The 23127-nt window shown below is 38.5% G+C and overlaps 1 protein-coding gene across 2 annotated transcripts in view; it reads left to right on the forward strand.

Moving 5' to 3' along the window:
• The window catches only part of tbc1d22a (TBC1 domain family, member 22a), a 237953-nt gene that overhangs the window by 130213 nt on the left and 84613 nt on the right, over window positions 1-23127 (forward strand). The window contains exon 12 of one of the 2 annotated variants that reach the window (XM_042334835.1): window positions 8519-8651. The exons of the other annotated variant lie outside the window; for it this stretch is intronic. Coding sequence (XP_042190769.1) covers window positions 8519-8529 — 11 coding nt within the window. The 3' untranslated portion in view covers window positions 8530-8651. Of the gene's footprint in view, window positions 1-8518; window positions 8652-23127 lie in introns of those variants that run through there. 2 annotated transcript variants of the gene reach the window in all.

A 23127-nucleotide genomic window follows, 5' to 3' on the forward strand; every position in this document is an offset into this window, starting at 1 on the left:
AGTTGGGTCAGGACCCTGTTATTTAGTTGTCCACACAGTCCATGTATTTGTTTCGTATCAGTGTCATTCTGTTTTAAAAACAACGGTAATTTAAATCCTTCTTATGGCTTAAGTTTTGCAACTACTGTATGTAAATTGTTTAAATTAGAAGTTATTTTAAAATATTAGATATTGTTGTAAGGAATGTCATCATCAAATTATTAGATGAGTATTCCAAACTCCTTTTATACTACTGGAGTAATGCAACATAGTTTCCAATATGAGAGCAATTTGCAGCCAAATATAGGATTTGTACATTCATCCAAACGGCTCTAGGCTGTGATTTAATGTACCTCTTTGCATGCAATTAGTCAGATGTGCACAGCTTGAGTTTTTAAAGGCTTTTCTTTAAACTTTTAAAAGTTTTTTTTGGTATCTCCTGCAATAAAATCTGATTTATACTGCACTCTAAATGTTTTCAGGACCATGGTTCAAAATTGAAGCCTGACTCTAAATAACATACCGAATCAACTTAAAAGGGGCATTATATTTAGCAGTGTGTCACAATAGGTGAATAATTTCCAGCTAAATCTACTGAAAATGGGCCACTTCTGTTGAACTGTCACATTATGTTCTTTATTGAAGCAGCTGAATGTACATAAGTCATTTGACACAAGCATACAGTGTGTCCTTGTGCTGACCTGTCATAACAGTTAATGAATAAATTAGCTGTTCTAGTTGTTTTCTAATTGAGTAAAGGCTTTTTCCAAAACACATGATTCATTACACTCATCTGCTAGAAAGTTCTCAATGTGTGATGCATGTTAACTCCTACTAGAGCAGTTTAAAGGAGCAGTCCACCTTAGCTCTGCTTACACTCATAGAAAATAAATATTGCATGATATTAGCTAACCAATCCAGCTCTCCGATAAACTCTGAAACAGAATGGCTTGAGTCATGTTTGAGTTTTTTTTAAAAAGTTTGAAAAATACATTCCTTCCTCATGAATAATTTATTCATCTGTCACTTTGTGAGCCTTTGGTCCCTTGATGGTGAGTGATGTCAATCCTAGCAGCATCAGGAGAGCATTAGGTGTGACGATAACATTCAAAGTGTACTCAAACGCAAAATCTAGTGATGTAGCATGAGGTTTTTTCTCTACCCTCTCCTCAAAGCCCCGCTCCCAGAAGTGAAGAAACTTGTGCCACTATTATGTCAGCTGCTGATGAATATTAAAATGCCAGCTCAATGACTTTAGAAGTACTTTATAAAGGAAGACAGATAGAATAAATGCTGTAGTTATTTCACTTTTTTAATCTAAGTTTGAGTTTGCAAAAAGTTGAAGTTTTCTCTGATGATGATGCTAATGTTTGCATTTGACATGTCGGAAGGATATCTCACAGGATTTTACTGATGACTGCAATCATCCTAAATCAATTGAGTTTGAATATTTTAGTTCCTGCTATAGATCCACACAATGAAACTGCTTATTATTTTGCATTCACTGGCTGTTTCCTACTCAGAGAAACTTTAAGTATCGCCCCACCCTCAGAACCCAAATAGATAATAGCTGTGCCGTACAGATTAGAAGGCTGCATATTTGATTCTTAGGGTTAGCCAATTTCAACTGCTGCAATATTGGAGATGCTACAATTGGCCTCAAGGCTTGGGTATCAGAGAGGAGCTAAAGCAGGTTCTATCCTGATTGCAATTCAGTGACTGGTGGATAGTGCATGTTTGTGGACAATACGTTGGCTTGCCTGTGTTGAACAGCCTGTTGATATTCACCGACCAGGCTCACACATGAACAAAATAATCACTTGGTGATATAATGGAGTTCAGCCAATGCCCCTGGATATACTTCAGGTTGAGCTCGCACCATCAAGAGAAAATTAAATCTTAAAAACAAGTTAACAAACTGAGTGAAATTATTACTAACATTAATTTTCATTTGGTCCATGAAAACCCTGCCACTGCATTTGTATATAAATTTGATTAGTGACTGCTACATTCATGGAATTTCATGAGCAAGGAGAGAAATGGTGTTTATTGAAGATGGCGCCTTATTACAGTGTCCTTGGAGCTGAACTGGCTCCAAGGTGACATGCCTGGCAACGAAATGTCAAGAGTCGAACCAGCTCTCAGTGACGTTCTCGATAGTCTGGTTCCTGAGCCAGGCAGGTCCACAGTATTCCAGGGCACTGCTGATGACAGCACAGCCAGCCTGAGTCATCGGCAGGAAGTGGAAGGGCAGACCAGGCACCTGAAGGCAGGGAATCCTCCCACTGAGCTCCTGCTAACCCTGCAAGCCAAAGCCCTAACGGGTCGGGTGATCCTAGCTGGACAAGCAGTGGGAAAGCTTGCAAGACAGCAATATCAAGAGCAGGCTATGCGGTTTTAACTGGTTAGACTCCAGCACACTTAAGCTAAAGCCTTGGCTCTTGCCAACCTGTGTCTAATGCTTTCTGGAATTGGGGAGCAGGATACGTACCTCCAGAGAGAGAGTGCACATTCCAGTCCAACAATCTATCTCTCGGATTTCCATGTGTAGGTGGGATACGTGGAATTCTCAGTTTGGTTTGGATACTCTTGAGCATGATAATGGGTTTCCGCATGTGTCAGACAACTGGCTGGCCAAAAAAAAATCTCTTCAGTACTGGTCCTTCATTTTTTTTTGAGGTGAGGAAGCTCTCTCTCCTCCATTTTGGATTCAAGTCGCACGTTGGGACGTGGAACTCATATAATCTAATCTGACGCTCCAGTGCAGTACTGGGGTTGTGCTGCATTGTCAGAGGTGCTGTCCTTCAGATGAGACATTAAACTAATGCCTTATCTGCCTGTTCAAATGGATGTTAAAGATCCCATTGCACTATTCGAAAAGAGAAGGGAGTTTCTTCCAGTAACCAGGCCAATAGTCCCCGAAATAAAATTGGTCATTTGGTTCAAGGCTGTTTGTGGGACCTTCTGTGCGCAAATTGGCTGCCCCGATTACCCATAAAAACAGTCACATTGAAGACTTTGGGATGTCCTCTCGACATTAAGGTACTATAACAAATGTAAGGATTTAAAAACAAATTGAAGAAAAAAAGTGTTCTTAGAACAGTGGAGAAATGAGCTCAGATCCGAGATGTGTTTTTTTAAAAAAATCTACAGATGTTCAACATTTGGCTTTGTTCATGGCTGGTTTCATCTTCAATTATTAGCTGATGGAAGCAGGTCTGGTAATTATGCTTACATCTTCTCCTTTTTGTAAATGTAACTGCAGCACGTAGCAAAATGCTATAATACATTATCTTTGTAATTTGTAAACTTTATCCAAGTGATATTGTTGGTGCTGATTAGCAGCTTTGCTGAAGGATCTTGCTTTTGTACAGTTAGCACAGTCTTTTCATGTAATTGAGATGAATGCGTATTTTACTGTTACTCAACCAATTTAGCCCAGATTGTTTTTCAAAGTTTAAGTAAACTTGGTATTGTAAAATATTGCCTTTATTAACAGTTGTTTACTTTGAAATAGTTGTACTTGCCTTTTATCAAAAGTAGAAAATTATAAATTATTTACAGGCAATGAGTATAAATGAGCATACTATATTAAAGTTTAAAAAGAAACTGTGCTGACTTGAAGGGTTTCCTTGCAGTGTAACTGCTTTATAAATTTGGCAGCTAGTTTGTCCAAAATTCAAAAAAAACAAGCGTTTCTTGCCCAAATCCTGCTGTATTTGGAAGTGGATTCTCAGGAGCTTCAGTGGAAAATGTCCAAGGATCACAAGTCTAGCTTCAATTCTATATTTTGAATTGAGACAGCAGGATTATCCTTTTTCAAAGATTGTGTCTATAATTTCTGTCTTGTGAGACTTCTTAATTTCCACAAATTTGGTGAATTAGCTATACAGCTCTACCCACTTATCTTGAACCATTTACATCACTTATTTCAACAAGAAATGCAGACCTAGCTCCTTCACCACATAGGAATTCACTAAACTTACTAGGTATGCTGGGAAAATACCACTATCACAATTGTTCATAACGTGTTCATTGAGAAGGCCAAGGATTTTCAAGTTCAGCTAGGTGTGGAAAATTTCACTAACAGCAATTACATCATTTGCCCCTCATGATCTGTGTGTAGTTGGCTGCCTTGTTTCACCCACAAAATATACAATCATTTCACTTTATGATATATTCTTGAAGTGCTTTGAGACATCTGAACGATATGATAAGGGGCTATGTCAAATGCAAGGATTGTTATTATTAGCATTGACAAACAGTAAGCTCTGTCTGAGGACCCTCTCACTTCATGTTTAATGATTGGTGCAGAGGTGGAATACTGCTGGAAATCTGCCAAACAGTAATTTTTCAGTTTACTAGCCAAGTGAATCCAGATGAAAATTTCCATAGTCTTACTCACAATTTACATGTGTTTGATGTGAGAGATGTGATTTCCATATGAAACACTAATTCTAGTTTAAGCCACATTGATTCACATCTTTGCTTCCCCCTGCTTAAACCACTTCCACAAATTGAATTAATGTGCATGGAAGCTGTATTGCCATGTATTTACAGATTTACAGAAGCTGATGCAAAGGAAAGTTTTGAAGTTAAAAATGTTTGTCACTCCCTTATGCTGCTTTCGCTTTTAATGTAATTAGAATGCCAGTTGCACTCCAGCTCCCATTGACTTAAACAATTAACTGTCATTCAGGGCTGGGTGCTGAGTTCTGTGAATGCATGCGTTTGTGAATATTGCAGACCTCTATTTTCGATGAAATGTGCCCTTATTTAGAGTAAGAGGGATTAAAATTTTAGTATCACATCACTTCCTGTCGTATCAGCCCTTATCAACCTCTCCGCTCAGCCTGCTCCATGTCCTCCACCCGCCCCGCCCCATTATCTGCAGTCGGGCCTTCAGCCTCTCTGCGCCCACCTTCTGGAAAATAAATCTAGAAATCTTCCAATAAAATCAATGGTGTTTGATCGCTTTGATGAGGAGAAAGTAAGTTTGGATTCCTTGTTTTTGCTTGAATTTTGATTTCAATGTTCAAATCTTTAATTAAACAACAAATTGCAATTATCATGTAGAGAAGATGTCCAAGGCGCTGGATGTTCGAAGGTTGGAACTCGAGCTGGGGTTTGGATTTTGCAGTCAAAATGATGAATTAATTTTCTTTTGGATTTATTTTTGTGGATTATAATATCTTTTTAATCTGACTGAAAATCGAGAGTTGTTCTATAAATATCAAATTCCAACCATGATCTCTTAAGTTTTATGCCTTTCAATGAATGACTTGCTCATTAAACAAGCAACTTCTTTGTAGCCTCCATTTTATTCTTGTTGCGTTTGTGTAAAAGCCAAATCAGGCTTGGAACTTCAATAATATGCAGATAAACCAATGAGAATAAGGAAATTCAAATGAACTTGCAGTTCAGGGTCATGCATTGTACTTTGTATTACAAGCTACTTTTTGTGTTTGCTGTACATCGTGAAGTATACAAACATTTATACTGTTTTGTATGTTAACCATGCAATCCTGACAAACCATTGACCAATCAATTTTTTTTTAAATGGTAAAGATCCCATTAGAATGCAATCTCTACTATAATGTATTCTAGTGTGATGGATACCCTTTAAGAAAATAAGGACCAATTAACTAGGACCAATGAAGTGGTCAGGAGGTAGAAAAGCAGGGAGAACTAACTGGAGGGTTTTTGGTTGGATTGTTTGATTTGTAACTTGTGAGCTGAAAATAAAAGTGTTTTCTACACATTGTGTTGAAAACATAATATGGTGTCAGAAGTAAAACTGAACAGAATTGGAAACGACTAAGAGCTTGAACAGGGACAATAAAAGAAGACAAAATGAGTCTTGGGGAAACAGAGCCGGATGCCGCGACAATATATGTACAAATACCGGGAACATTGAGGTTAGACGATAACTTAACGATAATTGACAAAGATTTGAGTGGGATTTTGAAATATGAAGAAATTGCACAACTACAGCAGTCGGTTATTTTCCTAAATGTGGCAGGAGAAGAAGCAAGGGATTACTTTGCAACAACGGAGAAAAATGTGGGCATGCCATTAGATGCGATGATAGAAGTCATGTCGGAAAGATGTTGTGGACATAACAATGTCACTGTAGATTGATACAAATTTGCAAGAAGGAAGCACGGACCTATGGAATCATTTCATCAATACAGTGTGGTATTACGATCACTAAGTAAAACGTAATTATGGAACTTTAAGAGAAGAGATGATCAGAGACCAAATTGTAAGAGGATTGAAAGATATAATAAAATGTGCAGCAAGCTCTTGAAAGAGGAGACTTTAATGCTCTAAAATGCTCAGCAAATATTTGGTATAGAAGAAATGTCCAAAACACACACAAGGGACATTGATAGAAATGCAGAAGAGAAGATGAAAACTGATGAATTAGCTCAGAGTTGAATTAGCTGGGTTGATTCCGATAAGGAATATAGAGTACGGAGGATATACAGGCCTAAAAGGCAAACAAATAAAGAGGAAACATGCGAGAAGTGTGGATCAGTGCATCCTTTTTGGAGATGTTTAGCGGAAAGGAGTGTTATGTATGTCATTGGTATGGGCATTATGCAAGGCAATGCAGAAGTGGATAAAAAAAAACGTAAGGAGCTTTCAATCCTCCTTGGACACTGGGGTGGTGCCAGAAGACTGGAGGGTTGTAAATGTTACTCTCCTGTACAAAAAGGGACATAAGGATAAATCCACAGTAGTGTGGAAACTTCTAGAGTCTATAATCCAGGATAAAATAAATTTTCACTTAGAAAAACATGGCCGACAATATAGAAGAGATTGAGACAGTGGGCAGAATTGCTATAGAAGTGGTGTACAAAGATGCACTATATATGGCAGACACATTAAGTTGAGCCATCAGTCAAAAGGTGAATGAAGAGGACAAGCAACTAGAAAAAGAAATGGAATTCCAGGTATGGGAAATAGAAAAGGCAACAAGACAGGAGAAAGATTAGAGAAGCGAGCAAAAGAGAGAGGATAAGTAAGGCAATTCAGACAATGCTGAAAAAGGGATGGTCTAAAAACCGAAGAGTTGGCACCAGAAGCGGTCTGAGCATATTGGGAGTACAGAATTATATATACCAGCAAAAAGGTATATATCGAGGAGATAGAATAATTATACCAAAAGAATTCTGGAATAGAATATTGAGAAACATACATGAAGGACATAGAAAAATACAAAAAGTGAAAAGAAGAGCGAGAGAAGTCATGTTTTGACCGGGAATAAATAAGCAGATAGAGGACTACATTGGAAAATGTGAAACGTGTGCGAGATTAGGAAGAGTAGTAAAATCAACAAGGAGATTAATTGAACAAGACTAAGACACAGAGAAAAATAAGAAACCAAAAAGGGGAAGATGTTGTGAACCCATTAAGAAAATGAGGCGCAATTGACTGGGATCAATGAAAAGGGATCAGGAGGTAGAAAAGCAAGGAGGGAGAACTGACTGGGTTTTTGGTAGAATTATTTAATTTGTAATTTGTGATCTGAGAATAAAATAATTTTCTACATATTGAGTGGTGAGAACATAACACCATTATTGGGATTCCTTGAATTTCAAATATTTATACTGGAACTTTGAACCTAATGCACGGTAATCACAAAATGACCTGTTCTAAAATTTCCCTAGTCTTACACAAATCTTGTACAATTAACAACTAACTTTTGTTTGTTTTTTGAAAAACGGTCCAAAGGATTATTATTAATTATTTTTTGGAGAAGATGACTTGCATGCTGAAAACAATCTAGCTATGACTGTAAATCATACCATTGATTCACAGTGTTTATCGCCTATGGGCATTGATCTGTGCTGCATCATTAAATCAAAACTGAGTTGCACATTTGCACTATCAACATCAGATGCATTAAGAAAATATTGATGTCAGCAGAATTAAATAAATAAATAATAATCCTTACATTTGATATAGCGCTTTTCACGTCGGGAGGACATCCCAAAGCACTTCACAGAACACACTGTAAAGTGAATTGACTGTATATTTGTGGGCAAACGCGGCAGCCAATTGCGCACAGAAGTGTCCCACAAACAGTCGTAGATTGAAAATGACCAATTTTTATTGTTTTTTGGGGGTTTTGGAGGGATTATTATTAGGCGTGTGGAGTAAGGAAACTTGCCCAAGGTTTTGCCCTGCCTGGAATTGAACTCAGGTCTCTCACTTGCAAAGCGAATGCTCTAACCACTGAGCTACAGGACTCCACAAGATAACAAATTTCAGATGATCACAAAAATAATCACTATGAAAAGTCCTAGTGTTGCTGAATGGATACATACAATGACTTCTAGATTTGTAAAAAATTGTTATTGGGGTTCAAAGAAGCAAATGTTTGATAGCAGATAGGTCAGTCCAACATTGACCTAAGTTTGTAACAAACTCTTTATTGGTCAGGATGCTAATGCAGTTCATTGGAATGCCATTGTAAAATACACAAAATGAGAGGATATACGTTTTTGTTTTGTCATCATTTTCCATTTAGTGAGTTCCTGATCTTGGACTTCGCCATCAAGTGGGAAACCTTGGTTGATGTGCACATCAATGGGACTAAATCAAGAACTTTGGCCTCTTGGCAAGGAATGGATTACAATACCAGAAAACTTAGATGTATGAAGAATATAAGATGAAAAACAAACTTTAGGTCTTGCATTTATTTAGTTCATTATATTTAATTTAGATACCTCATACCACCTGAGGAATTTTATCTAATATTATTAGTTCTTATCTCATTGGGTTGGCCTTGAGACGATGCTATTTAAAAATGATCAACCATCTCATACTGTAACAAGCGTTTCCTCTTACTCTTAATATTCAAAATGGGCTTTTAATTGAAATTAATTGCTTCAAAATGTATCTTCTCAAAACAAAGGGAAACGGCACTTTTTATTTTATTTGCAAAGGTTGCGATAATTTTCAGAAGCATTTGATAAATCAGATGCAAAATCTGTGGTAAACATTTACACAAGCAAATTAACTGTTTGTTACATAAGTTTGACCGTATTAGCATCAGTCTAATTAAAATGTGCTCTGAAAATTTAACACAAGTCTGCAGACAAGAAAGTTGTTTCTCAGTTAACACACTGGAATAAGTGGTCTTACTTTTCCCATTTGACAGCTGATTTGAAAGCAATTAATAGGATAGTTTTGAGGACCATAAAGTTGCCTGTGACATGTTGTTGCAGAACATGTTTAATGTTTCTTTCCCCTCAAAATTAGGTGGTTCCCTTTGAAGATGTGTGCTTGAAAATGTTTGCCAGCATTCCTAAAAACTGAACAAGCAAACAAGAGTGTTGTTTTAATGCTTTCAATATCTTTCACACATTTAGCAGCAATGATAAAGCAAGCAAACTTTTACTGAATTCACGAGGGTACTTACTGTCTTATTCTCATTGATATCGCTACCAATGATTTTTATTTTCTGCTTCAAAACTGCTCTTCCTGATAGGAGAGCTCTGTTCACATGTAACTAAGTGCATGTATAGATTCTGCTAGCCAGAGCTGAACAGTCTTAAATTATTTAGAATTTTTTGAAATAGGCTGCAGTATAAATTTGCTTGATAGAGTGTGGATTATATTTCTGAAGCAGCCTTTTTGGCAAAAAAACAGATTGCTAACTATTCAGTATAAATAGGGCTTTAAAAGCATTACAATAATTAGATCTTTATGAATAAATTACCAGCCTGTCTTCTATTTTTAATAGAAATGATAATTTCATTGGATAAAAAAGTGATTACAAAGTTATTAGGTTGTCGGGTTTATAATTTAGTCGTGGGTCTCTCATTGAGGAGACTTTTATAATTATAAATAAGGAATGGCAATAATGTGAGGTGGCTGGCTGACAAGTAGGCCTGAAATCCTAATACTCCTCCTTTCTAATAATGTAATTTCAATTTAAAAAGGATCATGAATTTGAAGTGTCTGCTAATGGTGCTCAATATAATTAAGCCATATGGTTCAATAGTTTAATACTTTTAATCAGCTATACTCAGTCCACTATGCTTTAGTTGAAATGATGCTTTATGTATTTACCAAAGTTCTGTATATGTACAGTGAGAATAAGAGTACAGGAAACATATGTACTCCATGAAAGAGACAGAACTTGCCAAGGGGGGAGGCTGATCTAGAGGTGTTGGTTCACTTGTCGCTCATTATGTCAAAACCGAAACAGCAATAAAATAGGCAAATGGGATGCTGGGCCGTTTTGCTAAATCAGTTTAGTTTAGATCCCCAGACGTCATTCTTTTAGCTCTGTTGTGCTCTATGAGCAACAATTGGACAATCTAGGGCTCTTCAGTCTTGAAAGATGTCTCGTAAGGCACCTTATAAGAAGTGTATGAAATATTACATGGGATTGAGAAAGTAAATGCAGAATAATAATTTGAGATGCACCAAAACAGTTGAAAAAGAGCATACAGGTTTAGAATTGCATTTGGTCCTTCTTCTCCTGTGAAATAATGAACATGGGTTGTTTATTCTGCATTTAGATTTACACATTCTGTCTGCAGAACTGGATGTTCAATTTCAGGACGGACACGAATAAGTATTTCTTTACCCAGAGAGTAATTAACAATGAACAGGTTATCAGGAATGGTGGTTGAGGCCAGGATTCTGGACTCATTTATAAAATAGCTTGATGCTGTGATGGTAAAACAGTCAGGTTGGTATTCTGGAAAAATAAGATCAGATGAGCAGAACGGCCTTCACCCAAACCACTTTCTAATCTTGTGAGTAATAACATAACATAAGAACATAAGAAATGTTAGACGAAAAAAGACCAAGGGTCCATCTAAAACAGAAGTCATTGGGAACACTCAGCAGATCAGGCAGCATCTATGAAGAAAGGTCGTGGACCTGAACCCTGACTCACTTACTTTCTCCCTAGATGCTGCCTGAACTGCTGAGTGTCCCCAGTGACTTCTGTTTTTGTTTCAGATTTCCAGCATCTGCAGTATTTTGCGTTTTGTCCAAGGTCTATCTAGTTTGCCTTCCACCTTCCTGGCGGTCGCATGCACATACGTCCCAAACTACCTATGTACTATATCCCATAATGTTATTTCCTAAAAGAAAACTATCTAATCTGTGTTTGAACTATCTAATCTGTGTATAACAATAATAATAATAATCCTTGCATTTGATATAGTGCCTTATCACATCGTTGAGAAGTCTCAAAGCGCTTCACAGAATATATTGTAAAGTGAATTGATTGGATTTTGTGGGCGAAAGGTGGCAATCAATTGTGTACAGCAGTGTCCCACAAACAATAGTGGATTGAGCAACCAATTTTTTTTGAGGGGTTATTACCCCTGGGAAGTGATCTGCTAATTGACTCACAACCAGGTTGCCATTTACTGCTAGGTTAACAGGCATGTGGATTAAGGAAACTTGCCTAAGGTTTCGCCCTGCCAGGGAATCAAATCCAGGTCCTCTTGCTTGTGAGATGAGAGTGCTAATCACTACACTACGGGACTCCACATGCATGGTAGAAGATATATATGCTCCCCATGGACCATAAAAATAGTGTGGTCACTGAATCCATGACTATTTGTGAGACACTGCTGTGTACAATTGGCTGCCACGCACAGCAGTGTTTTGCCCATAAAATATACAGTCAATTTACTTTACAGTATATTCTATAAAAAAAATTGAGAATTCTTGAAGACATGTTAAGGTGCTATATCAAATGCAAGTATTATTATTGTTATTATGTACAGAATAATAATAGCACTATATCAAATGCAAGGCTTATTATTATATATTATGTAACAGAAACATTTAAAGTCAGACCAAAATTCTCTGATGAATGAAATAACTTTGAGGGATGAAATTTGGCTGCCGTGTTTCGCCCGCAAAATATGCAGTCACTTCACTGACGTCAATTTGAGATGTCTCGAAGACATAAGGCAAATGCAAGGATTATTATTACTCTCTGGGCTCCATTCACTCTCCTCCAGCATCAGTCACAATTTTCACTCAGCCTCATGGTTGAGCAATAAACAACATCAGCATTGGTCAGGTAGCCAGTGTTTCATTCCATAATCAGAAAATTAAATTAAGTAAATTGTACTATGTTTCCAAGCCACCTAAGCAGTCAGTGTTCTTAGTTTCAGAATAGATTACTCAGATACCATATCCCAGGTAGCAATGGCTTCTGCTATGGAATAGATCCACCAACACACTTTTCCATGACCAGAAAGGTAAGGTGGCAACTGAAAAAGCCTCACTTCAAAGAATTTAATTGATTTATTTATTTTACAAATTCTTTTACGTTTTAAATGTCAATGTCAGCACAAATGCTGGCTGTGCTAGAATGGTTGACGCCCTCCCAATGCAGAGTTAACTCAAGGGGTCTCAACCTTAGAACATTTTTAATGGGGGGGGAGAAGAAAGTTATTGTCTCGCAGAGCCATGGTCAATAACATTCATTTTGTTCCATTCACTTATTACTAAATATTACCAAATAAAAGGTTGAAGTAACACATTCAGTGGCAATGATGCTTGTTTAAATACTATAGAAAAGCAGATATTTTGTAACATGTAAATATGCTCCCTTCCATCCCTTCTTCAAGGCCCGTGTTTATCATCTTTCTCCCTTCAGCTCCCAACCCTTTGTATTACATTTCAAACTATTCTTAAGCATAGCCATGGGTTTCTGCATGTGGCACTTGCTCGCTGACCAAAAAAAGGGGAGGGTACCTGAAGTATGTTCATGCAAATTGCTATTGCATTAATGCTAGTTGCATTAATGCAATATAAAATAATGTTGGACCATCAGCACTAGACTATGCAGTTTGAAAGATAATTAAAAAACGTTATTTCAACCATAGTACATTTATTTATGTATAATTGGAACACATTATGATCACAGCTGCTTTCTCACCTATCATAAGCTCTGTTTTGAGTGTATAAATTCTCTCCTTTATATTAACTAAGGACTAAGTGGATCCCAGAGGGTCTGTTTTTTTTCCAAATAAACATTCAAAATACCAGAGGGAACACGCTCAGATTATATACAGGGATTTTCTGACTACATTTAATGGATTTAATAGCCGAGTGGAATTTTCTTACATACATTTAAGGAAAAACGTAATGCTATGAAGTATTGCAAAGTGTTCGTCTGTTATGAATACAATGAACTCTGCCTATGATTACTTTTGAGACTGACTTTTTGTGGTCTTTATGGTTAGCTGGTCTAATACCGGGTAACTGTTAATGTATTTTTGCAACTGAGTGCTTCATGCAGCTTTATGCATGTTTTAATAAAATTTCATAACATCCATAGACTGCACTGCAGTATTTCATTTTCAGAACACAATTTCTTATTATCAAACTGATGAGGTAGGATGTCCAAGGCCACAAGAACAGGAAATAAACTCCTCATTACCCTCTAAGTGCCACTAAATATTCCAAGCTGTTGCTCAGACTGAGTGAATGATACTCATTCACTTCTTTCCCTCTTTCCCTCCCTAATCTGCTCATTTTAATAGTCATTTTAATAGCTGCAGGATAGCTTCCACAGAAAGTTCACAGCACAAGAGGCCATTCTTCTTATCATCACTATGTTGGTGCCACATTGGAGCCATCCACTCAAATCCCAAACACTTTAATATGTTTTGTCAGATGTAAGAGCTAATAAAACCTTTTTATAAACAGATAGTTCCTTCCTTGTGCTTCCCGTTACAACTCCCTAACTTTCAAAGCAATACAGCAAGGCATGGTCTATGCTCTTCAGCTGCTGATGTTGTTTAACCCCTTGATTGCTGCTGATCAGACCAGAGCTCAGTGGGTGAGTGAGTATACAAAGTAACCATTTTTGAGATGAGTCGGTTTAAGTGCTCCGAGATCCTACCCGCATGAAGAGCACTATATAAGTGCAAGTTGTAGTTTGTGGAGTATTTAAAGTAAATATGGGCTCTAGAGCTGTGATGTATTTATGCCAACTTGTTTTAACAGCTTTAAATAAATTTATTATCTTCTATTTTAATCAGAAGTGACATGCACAGTAACACAAATGCCTAGTTACACAAATGTATGTTTGCTAATGTTGAAATGTATTGATGATTTCTAAAAGCTTAATATGGTTCAAGGTTAAAGTGTTGAATACATAAAATGCAATTTTATTGAAGTGCGTATAGTATACTGAATTTAAACAGTACTATAGCTAATGTACAAGAAACAGCTTTAGTCATATATTGCAATTGGAATTATTTGTTCATATTGACCTCTAATTAAACACACTTTGAGGTACTCTGAGAACTGACAACATGGCTGAAGTACTGTTAAGAGATTGGAATCAAAATGTTGCAATAAAACAAAACATATTTCCGATTGCATTTTAAAATTGCGTTATTAGAATTATATTCTTGTATTCTTCAATGCAATAATTAGGTCTACAGTTTGGGATGCCACTTATTGAACATCTGAAGCAATATTTTAAAACTGAGATGATGAATAACAAATGACGTTTGTTACAAACACCTTTGAGTGTACGCCATAGCTTTCGTTCTATTTTCTCATCTAACTTTTAAACATATCTAGTTGCAGTTTTAATTATCTTATCGTCATCAAAAATATTTTTTGTAGAATGTAAATGTATCAAATTTATTTAAAGCTCATTTTGGAAGAGTATTGCTGCATTTTGTTGAATAAAGTGTTCTATTAAATAAAGAGGGTTTTAATTGGAGATCTATGAAAGCAAAATTGTTATTTCCAGTTGATTGTGTGCTAGAGGTAAGGATGCAGACAAGTTTAAACATCTCTATAAGGCAACTTTAAAAACATATGCGTTATTGCCTTTCTTTTGTCTGCAATGAACTGAATTCTAGGTGCCAAGTGATCTAACATTGATTTGACAATTTAGACAGATAAATGAGTTGCAGAGTTTATGTGCACACAATCATCAGGCAGGAACAAAACTGGAATTCAGCCTCACTGCAAATGAAAACTGAGCAAGCTCATTCAGTACATTAAACTGTCAATTGGGAAGTCAAATCATGTTGATACTCTGTAACGTATTATTGATCTGTAGAGTATGGTTCATGATTGCACTTTCTTGCTTTGTTTTCTAATGACACAAAGAAATTGAAGCTGTGAAGTGCCTTGTCTCTGTATAGTAATTTTGCAAGGATGGATCAGTTAGTTTTATGGATTATTATTGGATTGTGTGATGCATTTTATTAATAATTCAGTTTCAAAGAAGATAATGTTTAATCTCAGTAGCTGCAAATCTGACATGGAATAGATACTAAAACACCCTGATATATACGAGTAAGCTCATATTTTACGAATTGTCAGTCCATTTGCTTGCGATTTCAAATGTAATTTTTCTTCTGACTTTGACCATGAAACACGGGAGCATAGGAAATCAGGAACAGGAAGAGGCCATTCAGCCCATCAAACTTGTTCCACCAGTTTATTAGATTTTGCCAGATCATTAATTCCAATGTCTCATCCTTTCGCCAAATTCCCAAACGGTTTGTCTGCTTTTTTTAAACATGGAACATATATCCATTCCATATATCTTGTGTTGTTTTTCCTTTTCCTTTTGTCAGTTTGCATTTTAATAAGAATATTACCCTTTACGTTTTGCTACCGTAAACATGTATTTTAAAAATTATGTTATGATAATAATAATCATTGCAGTTGATATAGCACCTTATAATAATAATAATAATAATCCTTGCATTTAATATAGCGCTTTTCACGTCTTCTAGACGTCCCAAAGCGCTTCACAGAATATACTGTAAAGTGAATTGACTGTATATTTGCGGGCGAACGCAGCAGCCAATTGCACACAGCAATGTCCCACAAACAGTCGTAGATTGAAAATGACCAATTTATTATTGTTTTTGGTTTTGGAGGGATTATTATTAGGCTCTGTGTGGAATAAGGAAACCTGCGCAAGGTTTCACCCTGCCTGGAATTGAACTCGGGTCTCTCGCTTGCAAAGCGAGTGCTCTTACCACTGAGCTACCATATCATGTTGTCAAGATGTTTCAAGGCGCTTCACAGAGTATACTGTATAGGGAATTGACTGTATTTTGGGGAACAATGTGAAATTAGGATCAAACAAAAAGGGCTGTCTAGTTTCTTTCAAAAATGTCCTTTGTTCCTAAATTTGGGTGAGGTTCTTGCACATCTTTACAACTATAAAGGAATGAAAAGGAAAAATTGTGCAGGGCTATGGGGCAAGAGGTGAGGGAGTGGGACTAGTTGGTAGTTTTGTCAAAGAGTGGACACAGGCACGATAGGCTGAATGGCCTCCTTCTGTGCTGTAAGATTCTCTGATTCTGTGTTGCTACTGTATTTATCAAATTAAAGAAATGTAAAGAAGATATGACTGAGAACTGTTGAGCATGTGATTGTTTACAGTGGAGCATCAAAATGCAATATAGCTTAAACGACCCATCAAATCATTAATTTAGTGCTGAAAATAGTTTGCCTAATCATATTACCAATAAGCTTCTCAACAATGTAAAAGCCCTATTGCTTACCTTAATGTAACACATTATAGCATATTAGTTCCACCAAAATACACCACCTATTGATAATAATTCAGTTACCTTAACCGTCGCGCTTTCCCTTTTTTTTCCTGGACTAATGACTTTTTTCCATTTTTTTAAAAAAAGTCAGACTCTGTAAACTAGACCTTCACGTGTTGCCTCTGATTACACCGCACCAGGAAATCTAATTAGCTGTTTTTTTGGTCTGAGCCGCCCCTAACTGGCATGTCAGAAAAATTAATTTCCCAAGACTCAGATTTGGGTGCCAGTGCCAAATCCATAAAAGCATTGCCACTTCATGGACCTGCATCAGAGGAAGCCACAAATGTCCTTTCACAGCAGCATTTTCTAGTAAGGCTGCACTTTCTGATCGTGTATTTTAATTTTGAAAACTTTTAAGATAACCAAGATATACATTTAATTCTCTGTCGATCTGGAAGGAGTATCAGTAATTGGGAAATATAGGCACAAAGTTTTCAGTTATTTTGGTTATCCTCTCCCAAGTCTTTCACACATCACTGAGTATGATAACCAAGCTATTTGCCCAAGCAAGAATTACTAGGTTTATGAAATCATGGCAATGTTGTGCTGTTTACACATGTCTATTTCAAGCTGCTCTTAATATTCATGATGTTAGCTGTGTTTGGAAGGGTGAGTGTTTGCTGCAAGAATGGATATCCTCCCAGTTATTTTCTTCATTATATCATAACATACCTTGCTTTACCATGAATTAAAACTTCAGCAATTAGAATTCAGCACTGTTAACTGGAGTAATTTGAACAAGCTGGAGGATGACTTGCTGGTGTTGACAACTCTGGTGTTCACACTGGTTAAAAGGATTTAGATGAGGAAAAGCTGAAGAAGAAACAACAGATTAATTTATATACTGCCCTTAAGAGAGAAAGCATTCATCTTACTTTCCCATATGTAGTTTATACCAGAGCAGAAATTCATTGATGAAATTCACTTACAGCCATTTGTAACTTCCAAATGTACTCATATGGAACATAAATTAAATTATAATTTTGCATGCAATTTAGTCTAATTTTGAACAAGAGCCGGATGACAGCTGTGGACATTTGCTGCATCTGCTGATGACATACAGCATCATTCATCTTAAACAATATATGTTGTATAGCAAAGCTAAAACATTTTGCCAGAGCTAGTTAAAACATCTCCTTATTAACTCCAAATCTATCCAAATTATAAACAGTATGATGTAACGGTCATATAGGTATGTCATATCATATATTGCCTCTGTTCCTACCTCACTCTGAATCTGCCACGTGTCTTATCCATGCCTTAATCACCTCCTGCCTAGACTTTTCCAATGCACTGATTTTCCTAGCTCCACCACCCATAAACTTCAATTTATCAAATTCACCACCCACATCCTCACCCACACCAAACTTTGCACACCCACCTGTCTCTCTACAGAATGATTTCAAGATCCTCACCTATAAACCCTTTCACACCCTAGCATCCCTTTATTTCTCCAGTTTCCTCTTCTCTCTGTTTCTCTGCTGCCCCTGGCCCCATTCCTCCTCTCCCCAGTATTAGACTTGCTATTATCATTATTATTGCTGAAGTCCATTACTGAGCCAGCACCAAGCCTTCCGATTCTATGGACCTAAACTCAGGAACTCCCTCGATCTTAGAGTATTACAAATATTAATGCACCCAGATTGTCCAGCACCCGTATGGCATAATCCAAAGTATCTATCAGTTGCACATTTCCAGCAGTAGTTCCTGATAAGCTGAGAAGGAGATAAATGGGGCTGAGTTATTCAGCCTGTTTTCTTATTCTTCAATAAAATTTGCACAGTGAAGCAGTCACTTAGGATTCGAAAACCTGACACTCACATTAACTGTAACTGATTGCAAATCATTTGTAAAAGGGTCATTTCAAATCCAGTTTTAGTTCTAGTATTTATAGGCATTATAGTGTATATGTAAAGTATTACATGAAAAATTCCTTCTGCTCAGTGATATGTATTACAAACTGTACAATGTTTTCTTGACCCCACCACGACAGGCCAATCTTGGGCATCTTAAAATTTAAAAAAAATTGCCATTTTTTGCAATGGGAATCCAAACCACCTGTTTTTTGACACCCCATTGAATCGATTAATATCGCAATAATACGATATGCTGCAGTTCTTTCATATACTGGATGCAAAATGACTTCACTTTTTGGTTTTAAGCAGTTTTTTTTAAACAGATGCTTGTGAGCATTTTATGATACTATGTGGAAAGTATTGCAATTGACCACTAAAGTGAACAGGACACGTCACCTGAATTGATAGTGACAGCTGCATTTGAACTAACAACCAATAGCCTTCAATTTTCAAGCCCAACAAATAATGTATTACATCTTAATTGGTAGTGTTACATCGACACATGCTTACAAAGCACCTTGTATCAGCATGAAATCGTGTTTACTGTGAAGCACATTTAAAGTACCTATTTCTATTGTGCACAGTTCAATATAGTCATGTTACAAAAGAATACTTATCAATAGTTTATACTATTGATGATCCAGTTGTATCTTATGTTTTAATTTTTTTTAAAAAAGTACGATACTGCAAAGTACGATACAAAAACACTAAGGGTGATTCTGCACAGTATCTTACTAGAAAAACTTTTGTGTGTCTTCACTTTCACATACGTTAATGAAGTTTCAACCTTAATACTGCCTTCTTAAAGTCGCAGAATGACAAAATCCTTTTCCCAATAGTGGCATTTGAAACTGTCTATCAAACACCAGAACTTATTTTTGATCAGGAATACTTATTTCGCAAACAACAAACACATCACAAATCTGACCACGTAGACAACATATGTCAATATATGTAAACCCAAATAAATAAGTTGTAATGTCTACGTTCTGATAAGATTTTTTCAAACCTTCCTCATTCTTATTGTAGTTGTGCTTGCCTTGCTTTTGATTCAGAAACTGACATTCACCACTACCACTTTCCATTTACAGATTTTATACACTCTGGACCAAACTGATAAAACCTCAGTTAGATACTGGATATCTCACTGGTATCCCCACACCTTGTGCACAATTCATAGAAGACAATTCTTTGTGTTTAGGAGGCTTATGACCTGGGCCAAGAGAAAAGTGTGGAAATATTTGCCAAAAATTGAGAAATTTTGTGGAGAAATGTGATATGTTTAAAATACTAAAAATGTTAATTTGAATAGTACAGCACTTACCCAGAATTTGTCACAGTAACTCAGTTTAGACCACGTGCCGGGCAAAGCCGATTTCCCGCTTGCACAGCTTCCACAATCCCAGCTGCTCTGCCCACAGTAGCAGCAAACAGCACGAGAGGCCCGGGGACTAGCACACTGTGTACAGGTTTGAAGCAGAGGAGGGCATCTGTAACAGAGATGGGTGTTTATAACGGAGGAGGGCATTTGTGACAGAGGAGGTCATTTGCAGCGGAGGGAGGGCGTTTGCATTGGAGGAGGGCGTTTGCGGCGGAGGAGGGCGTCTGGAGAGACAACTTTCTTCAGCTCAACGTGCGAAAAACCGAGGCCCTCCTGATTGGTTCGCGTCAGCGCCTGCGCACCTCAGGTGCCGACACCATCAGCATCCAAGGCTGCACTCTCCACCTCTCAAAGCCAGTCAGGAACCTCGGCGTTTTGTTCGACCCTGAGCTGTCCTTTCTCCCTCACATCCGCACCACAACTGGCACCGCCTTCCATCACCTCCGGAACATCGCCAGACTACGCCATTCCCTCACCCCTCACGCTGCTGAAACCCTGGTTCACGCCTTTGTCACCTCAAGGCTGGACTATGGGAACTCTCTCCTCGCCGGCCTTCCCGCCACCTCCCTCCACAAGCTGCAGGTCATTCAGAACTCTGCAGCTCGTGTACTGTCCCGCACCAGACTTCGGGACCACATCACTCCCACCCTCGCTCGCCTCCACTGGCTCCCCATCCCCCAGAGGATTGATTTCAAGATCCTCATCCTCACCTACAAGGCCATTCACGGCCTTGCTCCCTCCTACCTCTCCGACCTACTATCCCCCTACCTACCTGCCCGTACCCTCCGTTCCTCTGGCTCTGGTCTGCTCCACGTCCCCCGCCCCAACCGCCCTACCATCGGTGGTCAGGCCTTCAGCCTCTCAGCCCCGAGGCTCTGGAACTCTATCCCCCAGTGCCTTCGCCTTGCTTCCTCCCTCTCCTCCTTCAAGGCCAGTCTCAAAACCTTTCTCTTTGACCGAGCCTTCAGCTCCCCTCTCGACTCTCTTCCCCCTTCTCGCTCCCTCCCATCCCTCCCCTCACCCTGACCATTTCCCCCCTCCTCGCTCCCTCCCTTCCCTCCCCTCACCATTTCCCCCCTGCTCGGGTCATGACCCAACTGTGCAGCGCCTTGGGACGTCCTCCTAACGTGAAAGGCGCTTTATAAATGGAATCTTGTTGTTGTTGTTGTTTGTGGCGAATTCCGCAGAATAAGTGTGGTCGCATTTTTCTATTTTATGACAAGAACAATATGGAAATGCAAGAGAGGAGGTTCAAAAGATGAGGTTAACTATCAAAAGTCACCTTGAGAACTGCACCCAAAGGTCATCATTTTTATAGAACAAAATCCTTAAAGCATGATTCATTCTTTACCATTGCGACTTGAATAATTTATTCTAGGATTACTGGATAGTATCTATCGGTTACCATTCATCTGTAAAAGTCTTTGAAATGTGGCAACTTTGTAGTCTTACAGACCTGTGACAGCCTGGAATATTTTATATTACAAAATTGACTTTTTTGAAGGGTTCTCTCTATTTTGTGTTAATCGCTATAAAAAGTCAATTAAAATTATTCTGAGACAAAGCATGTTGAGAAAAAAAATGCCTATTGTTAAAACTGAATATATGATGGGGTACAACAGAGTATACCAGTTTTTGCACTTGTGAGAATGTTTCTTTGTTCTTTGCTATTTTAAGAATCCCCCCAACTCGGGTCCAAACCCCTGACTATCCAGTGCCTTGGGACATCCTCCCAATGTGAAAGCTTCTATGCAAATGTAATTTGATATTGTTATTTCTTTGTTCATCTGGACATGAGCCGCAACCGTTCATTTATTAAACCCACATATAATTCAAGTAATTAATTTGGGGTTACGTATATTAAGTTGGATCCCAGTAGTTAGTCACTTGATGGATCACTTTACACAGGTCATAATCCCTCAAAAAAACCACTTTGTCACTCAATCCACAACAGATGCATTAGACAGGTGGTTGTTAAAAAGGGATGGTTTATTATGGAAAATCGGTTTGGGACTGTTCCAGGGTGGTTGCTAATAGCAGGCAGTTGATGAATAGAGGGGTTTACTTTAGCAAGTTTGAAGGTAACTCTCTGGGTAAAGAAATATTTCCTGGTGTCTCATGAATTTGCTCGTTGCAACCCTAAATCTGTGTCCTCTTGTTCTATTGTCTCATTGAATCCGAAAGTATTGTTCTGAGTTCACTTGCTAAATCTAATTTAAAATTGTGTAAACCACTATAAAATCCTCTCTGATGCATCTCTTTTCAATACTGAATAAGTTGAGCTTATCTAATGTTTTTCTCATTGATCATTCCTCTAATACTGGGGATCATCCAGGGTCTGTGCAGCAACAAGAACTGTATGCAGTCCTCTTGGTGCATCTTGCACAGAGAGCTGTACAGCTTCTGTATGAACTTCTGGTGATCTAAACTTCACTGGTCTGGCAATATGGCTCTCTTTCAGCTTTTCCTTTGGCAAGTCCTATCCCGTGCTGCCCATAGCACAGAAACTGCCCTGGTCAAGGTCACCAATGACATCCTGACCATCTGTGACCAGGGCTCCCTCTGCCTCCTCGTCCTCCTCGACCTATCGGCAGCATTCGATACGGTCGACCATGCTATCCTCCTCCACCGCTTCTCCTACCACCTCAACCTTCAAGGCCCTGTCCTTGAGTGGTTTAGGTCGTACCTCTCCCACGGTCTTCACTTTGTTTCCACGAATGGTTTTTCCTCCACCCCCCGCACTGTCTCGTGCGGTGTCCCTCAGGGCTCTGTCCTCGGTCCACTCCTCTTCACCCTCTTGGTGACATCATCCGCAGACATGGAGTTAACTTCCACATGTATGCGGATGACACCTAACTCTACCTTTCCTCCTCTACCCTCAACTCCACGACCACCGATGACCTGACAGCTGCCTGTCCGACATCGAGTCCTGGACGAGAGACAACTTTCTTCAGCTCAACGTGCGAAAAACCGAGGCCCTCCTGATTGGCTCACGTCAGCACCTCCGCACCTCAGGCGCTGACAGCATCAGCATCCAAGGCTGCACTCTCCACCTCTCAAAGCCACTCAGGAACCTCGGTGTTCTGTTCAACCCTGAGCTGTCCTTTCTCACTCACATCCGCACCACAACTGGCACCGCCTTCCATCACCTCCGGAATGTCGCCAGACTACAGCATTACCTCACCCCTCACGCTGCTGAAACTCTGGTCCACGCCTTTATCACCTCAAGGCTGGACTATGGGAACTCTCTCCTCGCCGGCCTTCCCAGCACCTCCCTACACAAGCTGCAGGTCATTCAGAACTCTGCAGCTTG

Source organism: Callorhinchus milii, unplaced genomic scaffold (assembly GCF_018977255.1).
Source record: "Callorhinchus milii isolate IMCB2004 unplaced genomic scaffold, IMCB_Cmil_1.0 Scaffold5, whole genome shotgun sequence".
NCBI lineage: Eukaryota > Metazoa > Chordata > Chondrichthyes > Chimaeriformes > Callorhinchidae > Callorhinchus > Callorhinchus milii.